General features: G+C 41.3%; 1 protein-coding gene across 1 annotated transcript; it reads left to right on the forward strand.

The window, feature by feature from the left end:
- The first annotated feature begins 6177 nt into the window (after positions 1–6177).
- EIF3F (eukaryotic translation initiation factor 3 subunit F) lies at positions 6178–10817 on the forward strand. The gene is made up of 8 exons (XM_057430311.1): positions 6178–6481; positions 6557–6627; positions 6856–6935; positions 7998–8135; positions 9150–9241; positions 9426–9562; positions 9702–9815; positions 10565–10817. Exons 1-8 carry the CDS (start codon positions 6193–6195, stop codon positions 10640–10642), a joined length of 999 nt encoding a protein of 332 aa, XP_057286294.1. The 5' UTR covers positions 6178–6192; the 3' UTR covers positions 10643–10817.
- The last annotated feature ends 6732 nt before the right edge of the window (positions 10818–17549 follow it).

The following is a 17549-nucleotide window of genomic DNA, read 5'->3' on the forward strand; positions in this document are numbered from 1 at the left end:
AAGAATTAAGGTAAAAATCAATGAATTCCACCTCATTGATTCTACCTTAATTTTATTAACTGAAGAAATTGGCAAGTCAAATACACATAATAAATACTGGTGGGAAAAGTACTGTGCACAAATTCCCATTTATGGTGCTTCAATCCAGGCAGAGATAAGTCACTAATTAATTGGCATTAAGTAATTACAAAGGATGCGGTTTGTATTCACGGCCATCTAATTGCTTTAGTATTGGAGGAAAATAAAATCGCATCTCTGGGCAATAGTCAGCAAACCCAGTTAAGCACGACGCTGGTGTCAAGGCAACGATTCCAGGAGGGATTGCGCGCGTTTCCCGGTGCGAACCGCGCGCGCCTGCCGCCTCCTCGCGGGGAGGCGCCGCCGCAGCACCCCCAGGGCCGGGCCCTTCTGCGCCCTGGACATTCATACACTGCAGGTAAGGTTCTCCCTCGCATGTCTTTCTGTCTGTGTACCTGAAACGTTCACGATGATCTGCACAACATAAGTGATTAATCTTTAAATACATAAAATGACGAAACTACCTCATAGATAATTAGTCCAAAAAGCAGCGGGTCTTCTCTAGTGATGTCTGGCAACAGCTCTCTTTATGCAGATGTTTGTAATGTGCGCATGTAAGCTGGGGCATAGCTGTTAAAAATTTCTGTTTTTTTCCCAACAAGCTGTGGTACGACAGTTGTATTATCACTGACTGGTTTGGGTTGGATGGGACCTGCAAAGGTCATTCTAGTTCAACATCCCTACAAGAAGCAGGGACATCTTCAACTAGATCTGGTTGTTTAGAGCTCCATCCAGCCTGGTCCTCTATGTCTGCAGGGGATGGCACATCTACCACTTCTCTGGGCAACCTGTTCCAGTGATTTACCACCCTCATTATAAAAAATTTCTTCCTCAAGTCCAGCCTGAATTTCAGAGATTACACCTTGCTAAGCTTTTACATTATTATTTGAGCAGCCTTAGTCCCTGCCACGGGTATCTGAATATCCTGCGGCCAGTACTAAAAACCAGGCAAGCATGTATGGGGGATTACCTTTTTACTCATATTGACTTAATAGAATTAAATTATCTTGACATGGCCCTGAAAACACCTGAAACAAACTTCCAAACATCATCTAGCCAAGTGTGTACCCTCACAGTATAAGTTACATAAGCACTTTTAGGAGTTCAGTCACCGTTTTCTATATATAAATGTGACGCAGATCTTTATAATAAAATGCACTATTGTTTCTATATAGAATATTAGGGCTAGCATTTTCAAACTCATCTGGGAGAAAAAAGGATGAACATTTGACTGTACATACTGGGGAAGAGGCATCATATGAGACAACATATGATGTTTCAGGATATCCTGTCAGCATTTGGAATAAAAACAGTTAGCCATTGATCCCAACAGTACGCACTGAATTGCAAAAAGGAAGAAAAGCACAAAGCCTACCCTCTCTTCAGGAAAGCCTGTTCCAGGTTGTTACTGATACGCTTCCACTGAAACTGGAGAAGGTACAGTATTGCAACAACAGAAATCTGCCTTTTAGTTCAAAATGACTTTACCACGGCTTTTAAATGCAGGTCACCTTCTCTCTTTTTAGACAGATCTCTCACTGGTAATCAGAAGCAATGGAACTGGTACACTGAGATTCATGAACATCCAAGTAAGTAGTTTTGGACATTTCGACAATTTAAAATTTTCGACACTTGTCTGAGGCAATTAGTTTTGAACTCAATATTTCCCCATATTGACTAAAAAGTACACAGCAGTCCTTAATGTCCTATTTTTTAACATCTAATGATGACTTCCATTGCCACTCTAACTTTAGAGAAGGTATATTATTTTATCAGTGTGGCATGCAGTTAACACTATGCCTCATTATTTTTAGGTAGTGTTTGGATTTTCTCTCTAAGCATTATCCCAGTGGTCCCATGTGTCAGTGTTATTTCTCTGATAATTAAGGTAGTCTACAGAACATTACACAAAATCAGGGAAGGGCTTGGATGCCTCTTGCTAAAGGGATGAAGCTGAATCAGCTGACTCATTACACTCAGAATTGGCTGCTGCCACCAAGTGCCTTTCATCTACTGACAAACCCAAATGCATGAGAAGCAGATGAGTATTTAAGACATTCCATTAAGACCAAATAAGTAAACTAATACTAGAGGGGGGCAGGCACAAACCCCAAACAAACTAAGAAACCAAAACCCAAAATTACTGTCCATGTCTACATCATATAAAAGCCCTGGATAGAAGACAGAACATATGGATTCTGAAAAACCCAGTAGGCAATACAAGTTCTGGTAACTGGATTGAGAGAAGGTAAAGAGAGAACTCTGTGAGCACAATGAAGGCTGGAGACCCAGTCTCGAAATTCCAGGCATGGAAATGGACTTACAATAATGGAATAAAAAGTCAGATTCAATCCCATGAAACTAAGCAGATAAAATCACGTCCTGAAATGATGAATCAAATAAATTGTGACTATTTTACATTACCTGTAATGCAATGTATTTTTTTCCTCAGAGCAAGAGATGATGTTGCTTCCAGTAATATAAGTACGATGAAAAGATAGCTACTGATAAAGAAATTATACCTCATTTGTGAAAATGCAGCTGACATGACAGCAAATGCAATAATGACGACTCAGTCACACATAAGGACTATAAAGAGAAATCATATAAAACCAGATGCAGGGAAACCAAGCAATGAAGATCAAAAAAAAAAGCCCGAGGTACAACACTGATCCCTGTTCATGTGCAAATGTGTCTTCTGATTCTCCTCTAGGCAGATTTTACTGTAATGAGGTAGTATCTGAGCATCTTAATCATCTCACTAGACAGACACCAAGTTTCCAACAACAGGCTCCATTAATGGGTCACTGGTAACTACCCTACTCTAAACATAAACTGATATTTTGTGAGGAGGACCATGAGGATGATCAGGGGACTGGAGCACCTCCTGTATGAAGACAGGCTGAGCAAGTTGGGGCTGTTCAGCCTGGAGAAGAGAAGGCTGCGTGGAGACCTCATAGCAGCCTTCCAGTATCTGGAGGGCGCCCATAAGGATGCTTGGAAGGGACTCTTCATTAGGGACTGTAGTGATAGGACAAGGGGTAATGGGTTAAAACTTAAACAGGGAAAGTTTAGATTGGATGTAAGGAGGAAGTTCTTTCCTGTGAGGGTGGTGAGGCACTGGAATGGATTGGCCAAAGAAGCTGTGAATGCTCCATCTCTGGCAATGTTCAAGGCCAAGTTGGACAGAGTCTTGGGTGACATGGTTTAGTGTGAGGTGTCCCTATCCATGGCAAGGGTGTTGGAGCTAGATGATCTTAAGGTCCATTTCAACCCTAACTATTCTATGATTCTACAAAACAGTATCAATTATGAAAGTCTCTTTTTTCTTTTTTTTTTTTCTGTAGTCTTTCAGCAAGGAAGAAAAGTTTTGTGGCTTGGACACATCTGCTCCAAGTACTATCACACGACTGATTTTATTGTCAGATTTATACAGTCTTTGTATGAAGTGGGTTTTGTGTGAGACAGCCACTCACCTTTGACTCTTGAGATACAGGCTATCAACTTTTACTCACATTTATAGCCCCCCTGGCATTCTCTCCAGCAGCTTTATGTCAACATATGAGAAGGTTTTCACAGTTGCCAGTTTTGAACTACAACTGCAGCTTTAAGTTCGCCAATTTTTAAAGTGGCAACATAAAAGTGTAACGGGCAGGTCTTAAAGAGCCTTGCTTGCTTCACCTGAACCTACAGCTGACTGTCAAATTAAGCACCAAGGAAAGTTTGATGCAAACAAAAACAAGATCAAACAGCTGCTCTCTAATGAGAACACCTCACACATTAGACTTCTCAATGACACATCAAAGCTCCAGGAACAGCAACATTTTAAAGCTTTATGCAATTTGACCTAGGCACACTTACAAGAAATGAAGGCTGCACAGTGAAAGCCTAAGAACAGGAGAACCAGTTTTTACTGATACACAGACTAGGAAGTGCTTTTATGAAGAGATAAAATCTGTTCTTGCTCACAATCACTAGCTCTCCTTTGTAGCTTTGATAAGTGTTCTCCATTTACATAAAAGCAGCAAATTGGCAGCACATGGGCAGAATGTATTATCTTTAGTGAGCTGCTCCTTTTATACTTAGGAACCTGTCCTTACTGACCGAGTTAAAACTGCTCATCAACTGATGACATTCACTCCTCAGCTGAAAAGCAGAAAAAACTCCAAAAGCCACCAAGGAATAAAATCAGGTTTTGTATGTTAAAATTACTTTAAACTGGTAATCCATATATGGGAAAGTGTGTCAGGAGCCCAAAGTGGATCTGTAAGAGAGTAAAGATGATTACACCTGAGGCAGAAACCACCACTGTACTTTGCTACTCCTGGAAATGTTCTCAATTATTCAAACAGCCACCTCGCAGACAAAGTGGTGCCAGAGAACTGATGTGGTTTCTGGCTGGCACAGTTTCATGAAACTAAGCATTTTATCAAGTGGTGAGACTTCTAGATTTTTCAGTGTTTATATATTTGTAATCACACATACACAAGCAGTTTACTTGTGGGAAAAGAACAGCTTGAGATGAAAAATTCCCAAACATAGAATCATAGAATAGTTAGGGCTGGAAAGGACCTTAAGATCATCTAGTTCCAAACCCCATGGGCAGGGACTCCTCACACTAAACTGTGTTGCTCAAGGCTCTCTCCAACCTGACCTCAAACACTTTCAGGGATGGAGCATTCCTGGGCTTCCTTGGGCAGCCTGTTTCAGTGCCTCACCACCATCACAATAAAGAGCTTCTTCCTTACATCTAACCTGAACCACCCATTTAAGTTCTATCCCATTACCCCTTGTCCTACCATTTCAATGATACCTGAAATTCTCCCTTAAAAGTTTGTCAAACTAACATTAAAAACTACGATAATCAGGTTTTGAACTAAGAGAATTAGAAGTAAATCTGTTACCATGTTGCTACTCCTGTTAGTATACAGCTACACCTGCAAGTATACAGCCAAGAAAGGGACAAGGGAGATCCAAAAGAACAGACTGTCCTTAGCAGTTATCAAAAGCATACATGCTTCATTCTGCAGCCATACCTGTCCTCACCTACACAGGTTTGTTGCTTGAGCACAAAAACATGGGGAACTATAAGTAACAGGCAAATTATATCCAAGAAGTCCATTTGTTGGGTAACCCTTAAACCTTGCATAGAGGTAGCCAGCATTTCCTCTCTACATGTTACTTGGCATGCACTTGCTCTTCCGCACTACGAAGACCTGGAAAGCACGGCTAACAGCACTTTCCTGCCTCACAGACCCAATGCCAGAAGGGTTGCGGGTCCCTCACACACAGCATTACTGGCTAATCTTCCCTATGGTGGCCACTTGGTGGCGTGTCTGAAGGCTGTTACGTTCATCACACACTATACAGCTGTAAGGCTGCAGAAAAAGAGCTACTGTCTCTACTCTCACCAGAAGCAGCCCAAGGGGGCTGCAACAGACTCGCCACTGTGACCAGAACCATACTATCATCACCCAAACACCTCAGCATTCACCCACAGCTGGCGCCACAAGGATGTGAAGCATAACCAGGAACGTGCCACAACCAACCAGCTAAGGCAGGCCCTTGGATACACAGGCACCCCTAAGGCCACCGAGATGGTAAGGCGTGGAAGGGCACAGGGAGCTCTGAAACACCCGGGCCGGCTCAGCGTGCCTCCAGCAGGGCTCCCTGCTGCTCGACCGAACGAGCAAGCGGGCAGGCGAATGGTGGGCACTATAGACATACACAAACCTTCCCTTCTCGTAGCCACCACCAGGGTGAACAGCAGCGCCACAGCCAATACATACACCCCCCGCTCTGGCAGAGGGCAGGGGCGGTGCTAGCCAATAGGCAGCGGGAGCAGACACGCAGGGAGGTGGGGAACATGAGAACCCAATTGAGAAACTTTCCGGCTCCTAGAGGCTGTGAATAAGACTAAACCTCAGTCACCGACAGTGTGCTCTTCCTCCAACCAGAGCGTCTTCCTCATCGCTCTCCCCACATTGGTTAACACATGGCAGGAGGCCCTTAGCACAACCCTTTCCCCAATAGAAAGGTAACGCTGCGTGACAGGCGTTCAGATCAGCCAATTACTGCCGGCGTGAACGCCCCCACCCCTCTCTCTGTTGCAAAATGGCGGCCACGGCTCCGTCTGCAGCTCCTCCCGCGGCGGCTCCGGCGCAGAGTCTGACGACGGCGCCCACCACACCGACGGGTAACGCCCCCCCCACTGCCGCGCCGCTCCCGCCTGCCACTCCAGCACCGCTGCCGCCGCCGCCGGCCGCGCCGCTGTCGGCCGCGCTCTCGGGCCCGTTCCCCGGTGGCCGCGTGGTGCGGCTGCACCCGGTCGTGCTCGCCTCCATCGTGGACAGCTTCGAGCGGCGCAACGAGGGCGCGGCGCGGGTCATCGGGACGCTGCTGGGTAAGAGCCGCCGACAACTGGGAGAGCAGCCCACCTCCCCCACGGTGCCCCTCTAACCGTGCTGCCCTCCCGCAGGGGCTGTGGACAAGCACTCGGTGGAGGTCACTAACTGCTTCTCCGTCCCTCACAACGAGTCCGAAGATGAGGTACGGAGTGCGGGGCAGCCCGGGCGGGTGTAGCGGCGGGCTGTACAACCCACCCGAGCCGCGCTGTAGAGCGGGCGGTGGGTCTCTCGGCGATTGGTGAGGAGCCGGGGGTGTGTGGTGCCCATGTGCCGCCCCTGATGGCGGCGTGAGGGCTTATAGCCGTGTTGTCCGCCGTTAAGGGTTCAGCATCCCGGTGACCAGCTGACTTGGGCCTGTCCCTTTTCTTAGGTGGCAGTCGATATGGAATTTGCCAAAAACATGTATGAGTTGCACAAGAAGGTGTCTCCTAACGAGATCATCTTGGGCTGGTAAGTTCTTCTGCAAGAACGTGCAAGCAGTGTTGCTGGTCCCTTAATTAATTGAAATACATCATTCTCCTTGTCACAGGTTGAGAAGCAGAAGCACTAATGCTTATGACAGTAAGATCTTGCAACTTTTGTTATAGAATCAGTTGTAAAGCTTTTGCAGTTCACAAGAGGAAGAAATGGTATTGGAGATGTACAGGATTTCTTTTTGTATCTATCTACCAAAGATACCACAGAGGAGCGATAAGTTAGAGAATGCCTGCATGGCTTTGCTAGAAGGACGTAGCCACCTGTAATACAGCCTGCACCATAGAAGATAACTGTTTATAAAGAAAGAAGTACACAGAAGAGTAATGTAGAGTACCAAAGGCCTTAGGAGGAATCAGTGATAACAGCTGGAGCATGCAGAGAAGTTCTCTGCTGAGAAAAGGTGGGAGTATGTGTGTGTGGGATGCGAAGCAAGATCAGTATGATGTCAGTGCCTGAGTGTGTGGATGGCTCTATTAGTCTTTTAATGCTCCCCTGTTCCTGCAGAATAGCTCAGTTCTGTTCCTGTGGAGCAGACCTTAACCACCTTCTAATGGCACAGAAAAGTACAGTCCTGATGACAGGAGTTTTCCTGTGAAGCTAATTGCAGACCAGTTAAAGGAGCTAGATTAACGAGTTGTTCCTCCTGCAGAGAAATGCTTTTGTGGAAGATCTACTTGGTTGGTCCAGATTTATTTGGTATGCTTTGACTTACACAGAATTAAAGAGTTGCTCCAGAACATAATGTCAGATAACTGAATCTTGGGTGTCTGATGTTAACTGTACCAACTCTTTATGGCTGGTACTACAACACTGGTCTTGTGCATGTTTTTGCCGTGGGTATGCTCATTCTGTAATTCCTACAAACTGCAAATTCCTTAGTTAAAACACTTGTATTTAATATGCTTCTGCAGCTCAATGCTTGGAAATGAGTGGTTTAGGATAAAAACCTGTTATATACCAACAGTACCAAACACTGGGCACTAGAATGTTGGAAGAATGGCTCATCAACCTGTGATTTTTATTTTTATTTTTAAGGTATGCAACAGGCCATGACATCACAGAACATTCTGTCCTGATCCATGAATATTACAGCCGGGAAGCGCACAATCCAATCCATCTCACTGTGGACACAAGTCTCCAGAATTCACGCATGAGCATTAAAGCCTATGTCAGGTACTCCAGGAGGCTGCATTTCTGGGAGGAGAGTTATCTGAATTATTAAAAGACCACATCAGGGCAACGAGAAACATAGTGGGCTGCAGTGTCCCATTTTGAACAATGCTGTGCAGTAGCTAAAACACAGTAGAGAGCCAGGGATCAAGCTTACTTCTCATTGGAATGTCCTGACCACTGTATGTAAGATGAAAGACCTAACCATTCCTACTTCATTGGGGTGGGGAACTGTGACTTCATTAGTAGTGTTCTGAACATCTTTGTGACATTTCACAGGATTCACATAGCTAGTGTTAATGTCACTAACTTCCATCACACTGTCAGAATGCTAGCCTGAGGTTACTGGCTTTATGGCTTGGCAGTTTATTTATGCGCTTGGAGGATTACTGCAGTTAAGACAACTGAAACTGCATCTTTTTGATCAGTCTTCATTCCCCCCAATCCCTTCCAATTTTATCCATTAAAAATGGGAGATTAAATATTGAGAAATGAACCTATTCCACCTCACTGTTCTTCCTAGCACTGGCTGTAGAGCTCTCCTCCTTAAGGAACAAAACCCCAGCCTTTCTTTATAGTGGAAGTCTACTGCACATCTTCAAAAAGGAAGCTGTTCCCTGACATCTTAAAGCATAAATGCACTTCAAATACTTTGAATAACAGGAATAATAAAAGTCTTGAGAGTGCTTTGTAATTGAATCTGTCATATTTTTGTTACTTAAGTGATTTCTCAAAGTGTGGAATATTTCAGGATAGAAGAATACCTGCTCTATAAGCAAGAAGGAATTGTGGCTAAGAAGATAATACTTAGCTCTTCATGCATTCATGCTGACAACATCAGACCAGCTAGGAATATTCTTGGTTGAAAATGAGCAATTAATAGTATGGCAGACTGATCTGTCCTCAGTTATTCATGGTTACACTTCAGTGCTAACAGAGATTATTGAGATGGAAATTATTACTTCCTCCCTTAAATATATCTATGCTGAAAACTTTTTGTTGTTCTTTTTTCCCTAGTGCCCCAATGGGAGTCCCTGGTAAAACTATGGGCGTGATGTTCACACCTCTGACAGTGAAGTATGTTTATTATGATACAGAGCGGATAGGAGGTGAATCTTTTCTTCCTATTTTGGCTATAGGCATTGTTGTGACACTGTTTAAATGTTGGGGGTTTTTTACCCTGGTAAAATTGCCATTCTGTGAATTCTACTGGAAATAAGACTGTCTTGCTGAAGTCCTCAACAAGTTGGTTTCTGTGACAGTTTTTTTTACTTATCCCCCTTTTGCTTGCAGTGGATCTTATCATGAAGACTTGTTTTAGCCCTAACCGAGTGATTGGCTTGTCCAGTGACTTACAGCAGGTGGGGTCAGCATCAGCCAGGATTCAGGACACCCTCACCATGGTGCTGCAGTATGCAGAGGATGTGTTGGTAAGGCAAACTTTTTATAAGCCAGCAAATAAGTTTCATGTAAGCTTGTGCATCTTGGTTTTCTTTTTCTATATTTTCTCTCTGGGCCATAAACTTGCTGAGTTTTACTCATGTTGAAGTGTATGTTTCTTATATTTAGTCTGGCAAAGTGGCTGCTGACAATACTGTTGGTCGTTTCCTGATGGATCTCATTAACCAGGTGCCAAAGATTTCACCAGAGGACTTTGAGACAATGTTGAACAGCAATATCAATGTAAGTTCATCATCCATTTTTTTTCAGTTGAGAGCAATTCTGAAAATTTGTCATACAGACGCAAATTTGTCTGAGATCAAAACAATCCTTGATTTCATACGAACATGTTAAGAGAAGATACAACCCTTTTGCGTCAGTAATTTGATGTTTTAAGAGCTGAAGGTGGATAAATCAGTTCACCATAATAATCTTGAAAGCAACTGTGAATGAGAGAGTAAGTTCTAAAGTACTCAGGAATTATGCAAGTAATCTGAAAGCCAGCACCAACTCTTTTTAGAATGACTGTACAATGCAAAGTACCAGGCTTAAAGCAGTATGGATTACAAGGATGGACTACAGCTGGTGACTTGCCAGCTTCTTTTGCCTGAGCTGAAGTTCTGTCTCCTTGCATAACACTTAGGACATGAGCAGGGTTTTAGTGTGCTACCTTACTTCTGTAACAGAATTTTAGAAAGCAAAAGCTAAGTTTCTGAATGTGTTGTTCAGCCACAGTCTGCAAGACCAGAACTAATTTTTAATTTTGCTTATACCCTTTGAATTGCCTGGTTAACATGGGTGAACTTGGAGTTAAAATTTCACAGGCAGTTTCATATTCTGGGAATACCAAACCTTTCTTCCTGTGAGGGAAGCATTTCTAATAGCCGATTGTAAACTGTTTTACAGGTGTTAAAAATTCAACTCCCTAATAGGCTGTCATCCTTGTTAGTATTTCTCATCACTGTGGGTTGTTTTTTTTTTCCTCCTCTCAGGACTTGCTGATGGTAACCTACTTGGCAAACCTCACACAGTCACAGATTGCTCTCAATGAAAAACTTCTGAGTTTATAAAGAAAATTGTGCCACCCTACATGTCAAAGAGCCTGAAGAATGGGCAGAAACACTTCTCTATGTTGTTACAAAATTTCCCCAGATGTTAATTTAATTACCTAGATGACTTGGTTTACATCTTTATTTCCATTGCCCTGAAAAATCCTTACCATGGTTTAGGAAATTCATGGGAACGGCTGCCCAATATTTTTAAATTGATTACATGAGTCTTTTGTCTCCTGGGTTTATGTACTTGTATAACAAAATACAGCTTTATTGTAATTGAAATAAAAGTTCCATTGCAATGGCAAGATTGGCTTCTGTCCAGAAGAAAAACTTATTTCATTCATTATTGTATAATGAATCCACTTTTGAAAGAAAAGGGGGGATAATACGGCATCAGGAAAGAAAACCAGAGTGGATGCAAGTCAACTTCAATTCTGCAGGCTTCTTTGCAGGGTTTTTTTTCAGCTGTTAAAGCACACTGAAAGTGTGACTTCTTGTGTTGCGCATGATATGGAGGACTACAGGATATTATGGCCACTGACTTATTAGTGGTGCTGTGTATGTGCCCTTCTTCAGGAGGGTACTGACAGAGTATGAGATTGAATTCAGACTTTTAGAAGTCTAGCTGTACTGAGGGGGAAGGTTGTGTGATGGATTGTAAGTGTCCCTCTTCTACAAGATAATTGTTCCCCCTAATTACTAATGATGATTTCTGATGCCTCACATCTGCTTTGATAATGAATTTGAAATTTACCAAGAGTGGGACTCAGGTTACAGATCTGTAGATCCTATACTGGTTACAATGTGGAGAATTCCCCAGTGACTAAATGCTAATTTCTAATTGCAAGGACAGGGTACATGAAAACTGAAGGTATAGCAAGGATTCTCACCTCATTGAAAATGTTATTTGTGAGCATTAAGTAAGTTCAAACTCTGCTCTCATTTTTTATAAGTCTGAATGAAAATCTTTGGTTTCCCTTCTTGTCTTTAAACTTAATATTCATAACTTTGGCCATTTAAATATTTTGCAGATTTTCAGGTCAAGGTGTTCTTTAAAGTAAGCCTTGAAATAGGTGGAGGGAAAGAGCAAGCAGCAAAGCTGGATAAGTGTCTCAATTACTACAAAAAAATTTGGGAAGAAAGGATAACATCCTTTCCTTAATCTCTCCTCTGCAGTAAACTCTTGCCATTCCCTGTTAGGAAAACTAAATGTCAGAAGATAACATGTAAGAAGAAAAATTTTAAATGCTGTACAAGTTGAATAGCTATGCTATGTAATAAGCACAAAATGCAAAGCCCTGAAAAGAACAATTAATCTGTGATCATTGTTACAGAAAACGTATCATAAGTTTGCCAGTCCTTGCAAATACCTGAAGACTAATGATTATACATCAGAAGGCACTGAGTTTGTCTTCCTAGGTAGATTCACTGCAAAGCAGAGGTGTCAGAAGAGGAGACAATCCATAGATTTGGTTGTATGTCAGACACCACAGTGACAAATGCTTGGAACTGAAACAGGAAAAAAATAATTGCCTGTTTAGAAACCCCCTATCTGATTCCCTCCATTCTGTCCCTTTTTACTGGGTGAACAGCACATTGTGAACCTTACTTTACTGCTGAAACTTCGAATGCCTGATTTCAAATTTCAATGGCTATTCTTGTGAAAGACAATATTTCAAACATAGATGTAATGCATCATTTTGCTTAATTGTAAAAGCCTGGCTGTACGTAGGAGGCATTCCTTCTCTGGAGTTTGCAAGTCTAGACAGGAATTCCTAAAAGTATTTTATGTATGTGAATTGCTCCTCTTTATGAAAATCTATCTAAAAACTTGAAGTTCAGTAGAAAATCTGGTGGGGAAAGCTTGGGAGTCAAGAAACATCACCAAGGATTTCAAGCTTTAACTTCCTATTGATTTGTAAACCACAGATTTCTTGGATTAATTATGGGAGTTTTTCCTTGGGTTTTGTTTGTTTGTTTAGGATGCATTGCTTCAAATAACTTTGATAATAGTCAGGATAGATAGGTCTCTGTGTATGCTTCTATACATACAGTGTTTATTATATTTACTCATATTAGTGCCCTTACTAATACAACTTCTTGTATCTTCTGTGGTATGTTCAGCCTTTTTGTTTTCTTAGATGTCTTCTCTGAATGAGTACAACTATACTGGACATTACTCTATTACAGGTTTATTTCTGGCAATGTGCATGTTTTCCTGGGAAGTATTAGACTTTAAAATACCTTGCTTAAATGGCTCTGTTAACCACCTCCTAGCACTTAAATATTTAATTGCTCAAATGATGGTAAGATCTTTCCTTGTATCGTAGCTTAGTTGAGCTGATCTTGGGTTTTTACCTCAGCATGTTCTTGAAAACTTCTTTTCCTCAATATACACAATATTCATGACAGAGTTTACTGTGACAATTGAGTTTCTTGTTCTCTTTTGATATACTGTGTACTTAGGAAAGCTAGAGGGGTGTATAAAGTCCGTCCACCTTGCTGCCTTGGACCCTTCTCAGACATGTAATCTCAGTCAGCCTCAACAAAGGAATAGAGTTTCACCAAAGCATCTCTTGGCAGTACAAAGTGGCAATGAAACCTTGTGTTTTTCCACTGAGCATGATGACTTCTGACAACCTGCAGTTTAATTAGCATGCAGACACTACACTTTGCTCTGACATCTTCCTAGTGTAGTAAGACAGTGGTTACTCACATCTTTGAGCAAGTGCATGGAAAATCCACAAGCAAGTGAAAGTGCTCAGTGTTATACTATCTTTAATAGAAATACGACGTTAAAAATGCAGGGAGGAGCTGGTAATGCTCAAGTATTTCCTAACTGATAAAAGTCTCAACAGTAGAAAGAAGATGGTGTACCACAATGGAAATTGCAGGTACGTGATGGTAATCTGTGTTCTGTTGTGTTGCAAGACTTGCAGATGACATTTAGATGATTCTTCAAGAGATGTTAGTGGATAGGCAGTATGCAACAGTCAGGTTTCAGGCTTCCTATGACTGCTATCAGGTATTTAGGATCAATAATGCACAGAAAACTCCTGGTGGTGGTTGTAACCAGGATTAGAATACAATCTAAAGGGAGTCCTTGCAGACTGCACTGTGTTTCTGTTAGTTTGCCAGTTAAGCTAAAAAGCAATTGGAATTTGACATTCTAAGTGTGTGCAACTAAAGTGTTTATATATACTATGTGTTTCTCCGGGTAGGGAAAGAAGTTTGTGCTAATTTGGTGTGTTTAACAGATACTTCATTGTTGCCATCTTCTCTGGTTCACTACCCTAGAAGGAGTCTCCTGAATCATAAATTCATCTCTTTCCTGTCTCAACCAACTATATCTTAAATTCTACTTTAAATATACCTAAATATAACTCCTTTGTCCTTACTAAAGTTCTTATGTTATGCTCTTTCTGGTATTTATACATAATCTATATATTTATACATAAGTATTTATACACAATAGGTTTTTATACATAATAGGTAGCCATTGTACTGTAGCTTTCATTTTACTAAGCATGGTAAGCTTTATCTCCTTTCCACTGATGCACTGTTTATTCTTTGATCACTTAGCAGCCCACTTAAAGCTTAATTCCAGTCTTTCTTGAACATGAGTTGGTAAAGACCATACCCACATCAATTATATTACAATTAATATAAGAATATATTAATACTTTCCTGTTATAAAGTCCTTGTTTGCCTTTTGGTGTCTGTCATGTAGTGTGATTGAGCATCCCAATCTCATGCCCCTGCTCTCATTTGCAGCTGAGCTCCAAGTCGCCAAGAAAATTAATTTAAGCACATGACCTGACATTATGAAACTTTTTAATTAAAAATGTCTAAATCCATGTATTTCTCCTGGTTTGGATTATTCTCAGTCTTGTCGACACCTCAGTTTTGTCAGCAGGTATCAGCAGTTAGCTTATTCCTAACTTTTGTGCCCTACTCAGTTAAGAAAAAACTTGGAATTGATCCCAGACCAGCTTAACAGAATTCTACAAATTCCCTTTTCAACACAGCCTTTGTTCTTTCTTACAAGTTTTTTATCCTTGCTCATGCTAATTCCTGTCTTCTGTACTTTAACTAATTCTGGATTCTTGTCAACCCTTCTGTGGATGTCCAAGTGGTTTATATTGCATTCCTCATTTAGAATGTACGTAGTGCCAGACTGACCCAGTGTGGCCAATGATTGATCTTTGATAAACCATGTGTTCAATTGGGAGCCTTGGAAAGTGGAGGTAAAACTAATTGCTCTATATGGTGAGAATAACAAACTTTTTATTTTGCTATCTGCAATTTGATACTTTTAAAAAAATCCTCACTGCCAGAATTACATTTTGCATTGTAGCTATTGCATTACAATTTTGGTGACTATTTCAGTATACTGGGATGAAGGTCACTAAGTTTGCTTTGTTGGCTAAGTCATCTAAGTTTCTTGGCAGAATGCTTAAGTCTGCTGCAAAGAGGAAGTAGTGTTTTGGTGTGTGATTTTCTGAACTTGTGGACATACGCTATCTATATCTGAAATGCATGGGCTTAATTGTAAGGATTAAAATGCTGATTGTGAAAAATACTGGATGCGTTGCTCTTTTAAGCAGTCTAGCTGAAAATCCTGCTGTTCTCCTTCTCTGCTTTGAGAAAGAGTAAAGCTTCTAATTTTAGTGTGCTTCCACACAGCAGAACTAGAGACCCTGGTGGCAGCTGACTTGTAAGGTTTGTGTGAAATCTTAATGTTTGGACTGCAGTGGGTGGAACCCTAACATGACTCATGGGGTAGGGACTCTCACTTGAGCAGCTAACCAAACACATGGCTCTTCCTGAAGTAAACTGAACTTGCTCTGCTCCCTGTGCACACAGAAGGCTAATTCAACAGTTAACTTTGGGTATCTGCATTTTAATTACTGCAGTCACATGACAGTGTAACAGGAAAAGTAAGTTTTAGTGCAAAACTTAAGACTTGGGTCACTGCAGTGTCCTGTTGGATTATTATACTTTGACCTATGGTTCAGAGCTGAGCAGATCTTCTTGCTTTTCACAGACTGGGATTGGGGGGGAGCATGGCTTGTACGTGTGCTTGGTTGGCTTTGATTTTTTTTGTTTGTTGTTTGGTGGGTTTTTTGGGGGTGGTTTTTTTTTAATTTAACTGTATTGGCTAAAATAGAACATTAAAAGTAATGCTTCATGTTATTTAAGTGGGAAACAATATTCCAACCATGATACATAGCACAAAGAAGCGACAATGCTTTAGTGACCTATATCACCAACAATAAATTACTCTGGAAAACAAAAAAAAAGATTTTTCATCTCTATTCATAGTACTCAGCACAACTATGTAGTTGAAAGCAAAGACTCTCTAGACCAGAATTCTGTCCAGTATCATGTCTTAGCAGAAGATACAAGGATATTACAAAAGAGCAAGAGTTTGTCTCTCAACTTCACTAAAGTTGAATTTTCTAATAGTGAAAAGCTGCCTTGAATCTCCATGAGGTTTTAGCTTTCCTGAATGTATTGACTAGCTGTAGTAACAAGTGATTTCCTTAAATATAGGGAGTGAAATTAGATGACCACAGTGGTTTTATGCCATGCTTTTAAAAAGTAATGAGATATTAACATATAAACATGCAACATATAACAGGCTCTTCAGACTTACGCCATTTTGCTCAAATGTTTTCTCTTGTTCTTTTTCCACTTGTCAGTGGGGAGGAAAAAAAAAATTGTTTCCCAAATAGCCCAAGTCCAAACAGTCCACCAAATGGAAGAGATAGAGAACTGTGTATTTTATGAAGGTACTTGGTTCCCATGGAAACAGGGATTTAAATTTATACCCCACTGGAAAAGAAATGTGTATAACAGATGTGAAATAAAGTAGACATACACTCAAAGGGTCAGCTGGAGAATGGTGTGAAGATTACACTCTTAAAGCTGTTCCTGATGCATTCTGGGCAAACAAGGGAGAACAAGCCAATTCTTGTTGAAGATAGGTAATTTATTAGGTTCTTTATGTGGCTTTAGGTGCTTTTCATTTGAAGCAGGCAAGCATAGTTAATTATTACCCACCTATTTTCTGCTGCCTGCAGAAACTTAATGCTGGTTTACAGACAAATAGAACAGTGGCTGTTGTTTCATCTGGAGTTCAAGTGTGGCACGAGGTTACAGGAAAAAAAGTAGTTTGCGTTTTAATGGTCTCTGAAATGCTGTTTATCATAAAAATAAAAAACCCTAGGAAGTTATTTTGAATAATCCCAAGTAACTGGTGCATAATATCATAGGTGGATCCTTCATAAATTCTGTCTTGTTGGTCAGAAACTCTTATGGATAAGTAATCACCAGGTAAAGAAAGGACTATTTGTATCTAGTTTCTGTTCTATGTATAGTATGAATAAATGTTATAATAGGCAGAAACAAACCATGAAATGCACTTCTGACAACTGCACACATATAACTATAATTAAGATTTCTTTCTAGAGAAAGGTATGTAGTAGTCAGGACACGCTTATGCCCTCTTGGGACCTAGATCCTCATTTGAGTAACTACATAAAAAGGAACAACTGCTCCAGCTCCACTGAATTCTTTTACCTGCTTCACATGTTACATGCTGTTCTGGTGGCTAAGATGACTCGGCTGACTACCTGCCAGCTACTGACTGCTGTTGTGCTAAAAACTCATGTTTAACTGGATAACAGACTCGATTTATTGCTACATGCATGAACTCCACTGCAGTGGTGGTGCAGGGAAACTGCAGTGTGGCCTTCTCCCTTCCCTTCCTAGGCAGGTGGCTAAGGAACGCCATGGGGTGGCAGCTAAGGACTCCTGAGGGATGGCATCGCCTGGCGCTTCCCTGACAGCTCTACTGGGAAGTCACTCTACGTTTCTGTAGCACTTGCATTTTTGAACTTACCTTTCAGACGTTCTG

The sequence above is a fragment of the Pezoporus wallicus genome, unplaced genomic scaffold (assembly GCF_028554395.1).
Source record: "Pezoporus wallicus isolate ANWC-B61680 ecotype Strahan unplaced genomic scaffold, APGP_CSIRO_Pwel_v1 contig_5261, whole genome shotgun sequence".
NCBI classification, from domain to species: domain Eukaryota; kingdom Metazoa; phylum Chordata; class Aves; order Psittaciformes; family Psittacidae; genus Pezoporus; species Pezoporus wallicus.

What these genes read in the sequence shown, in the direction of transcription:
- EIF3F (XM_057430311.1), top strand. Translation starts at nt 6,193, where the DNA reads ATGGCGGCCACGGCTCCGTCTGCAGCTCCTCCCGCGGCGGCTCCGGCG. An exon ending in GGTCATCGGGACGCTGCTGG is followed by an intron (nt 6,482 to 6,556) that starts GTAAGAGCCGCC and finishes GCCCTCCCGCAG; the next exon opens with GGGCTGTGGACAAGCACTCG. An exon ending in TGTTGAACAGCAATATCAAT is followed by an intron (nt 9,816 to 10,564) that starts GTAAGTTCATCA and finishes TCCTCCTCTCAG; the next exon opens with GACTTGCTGATGGTAACCTA.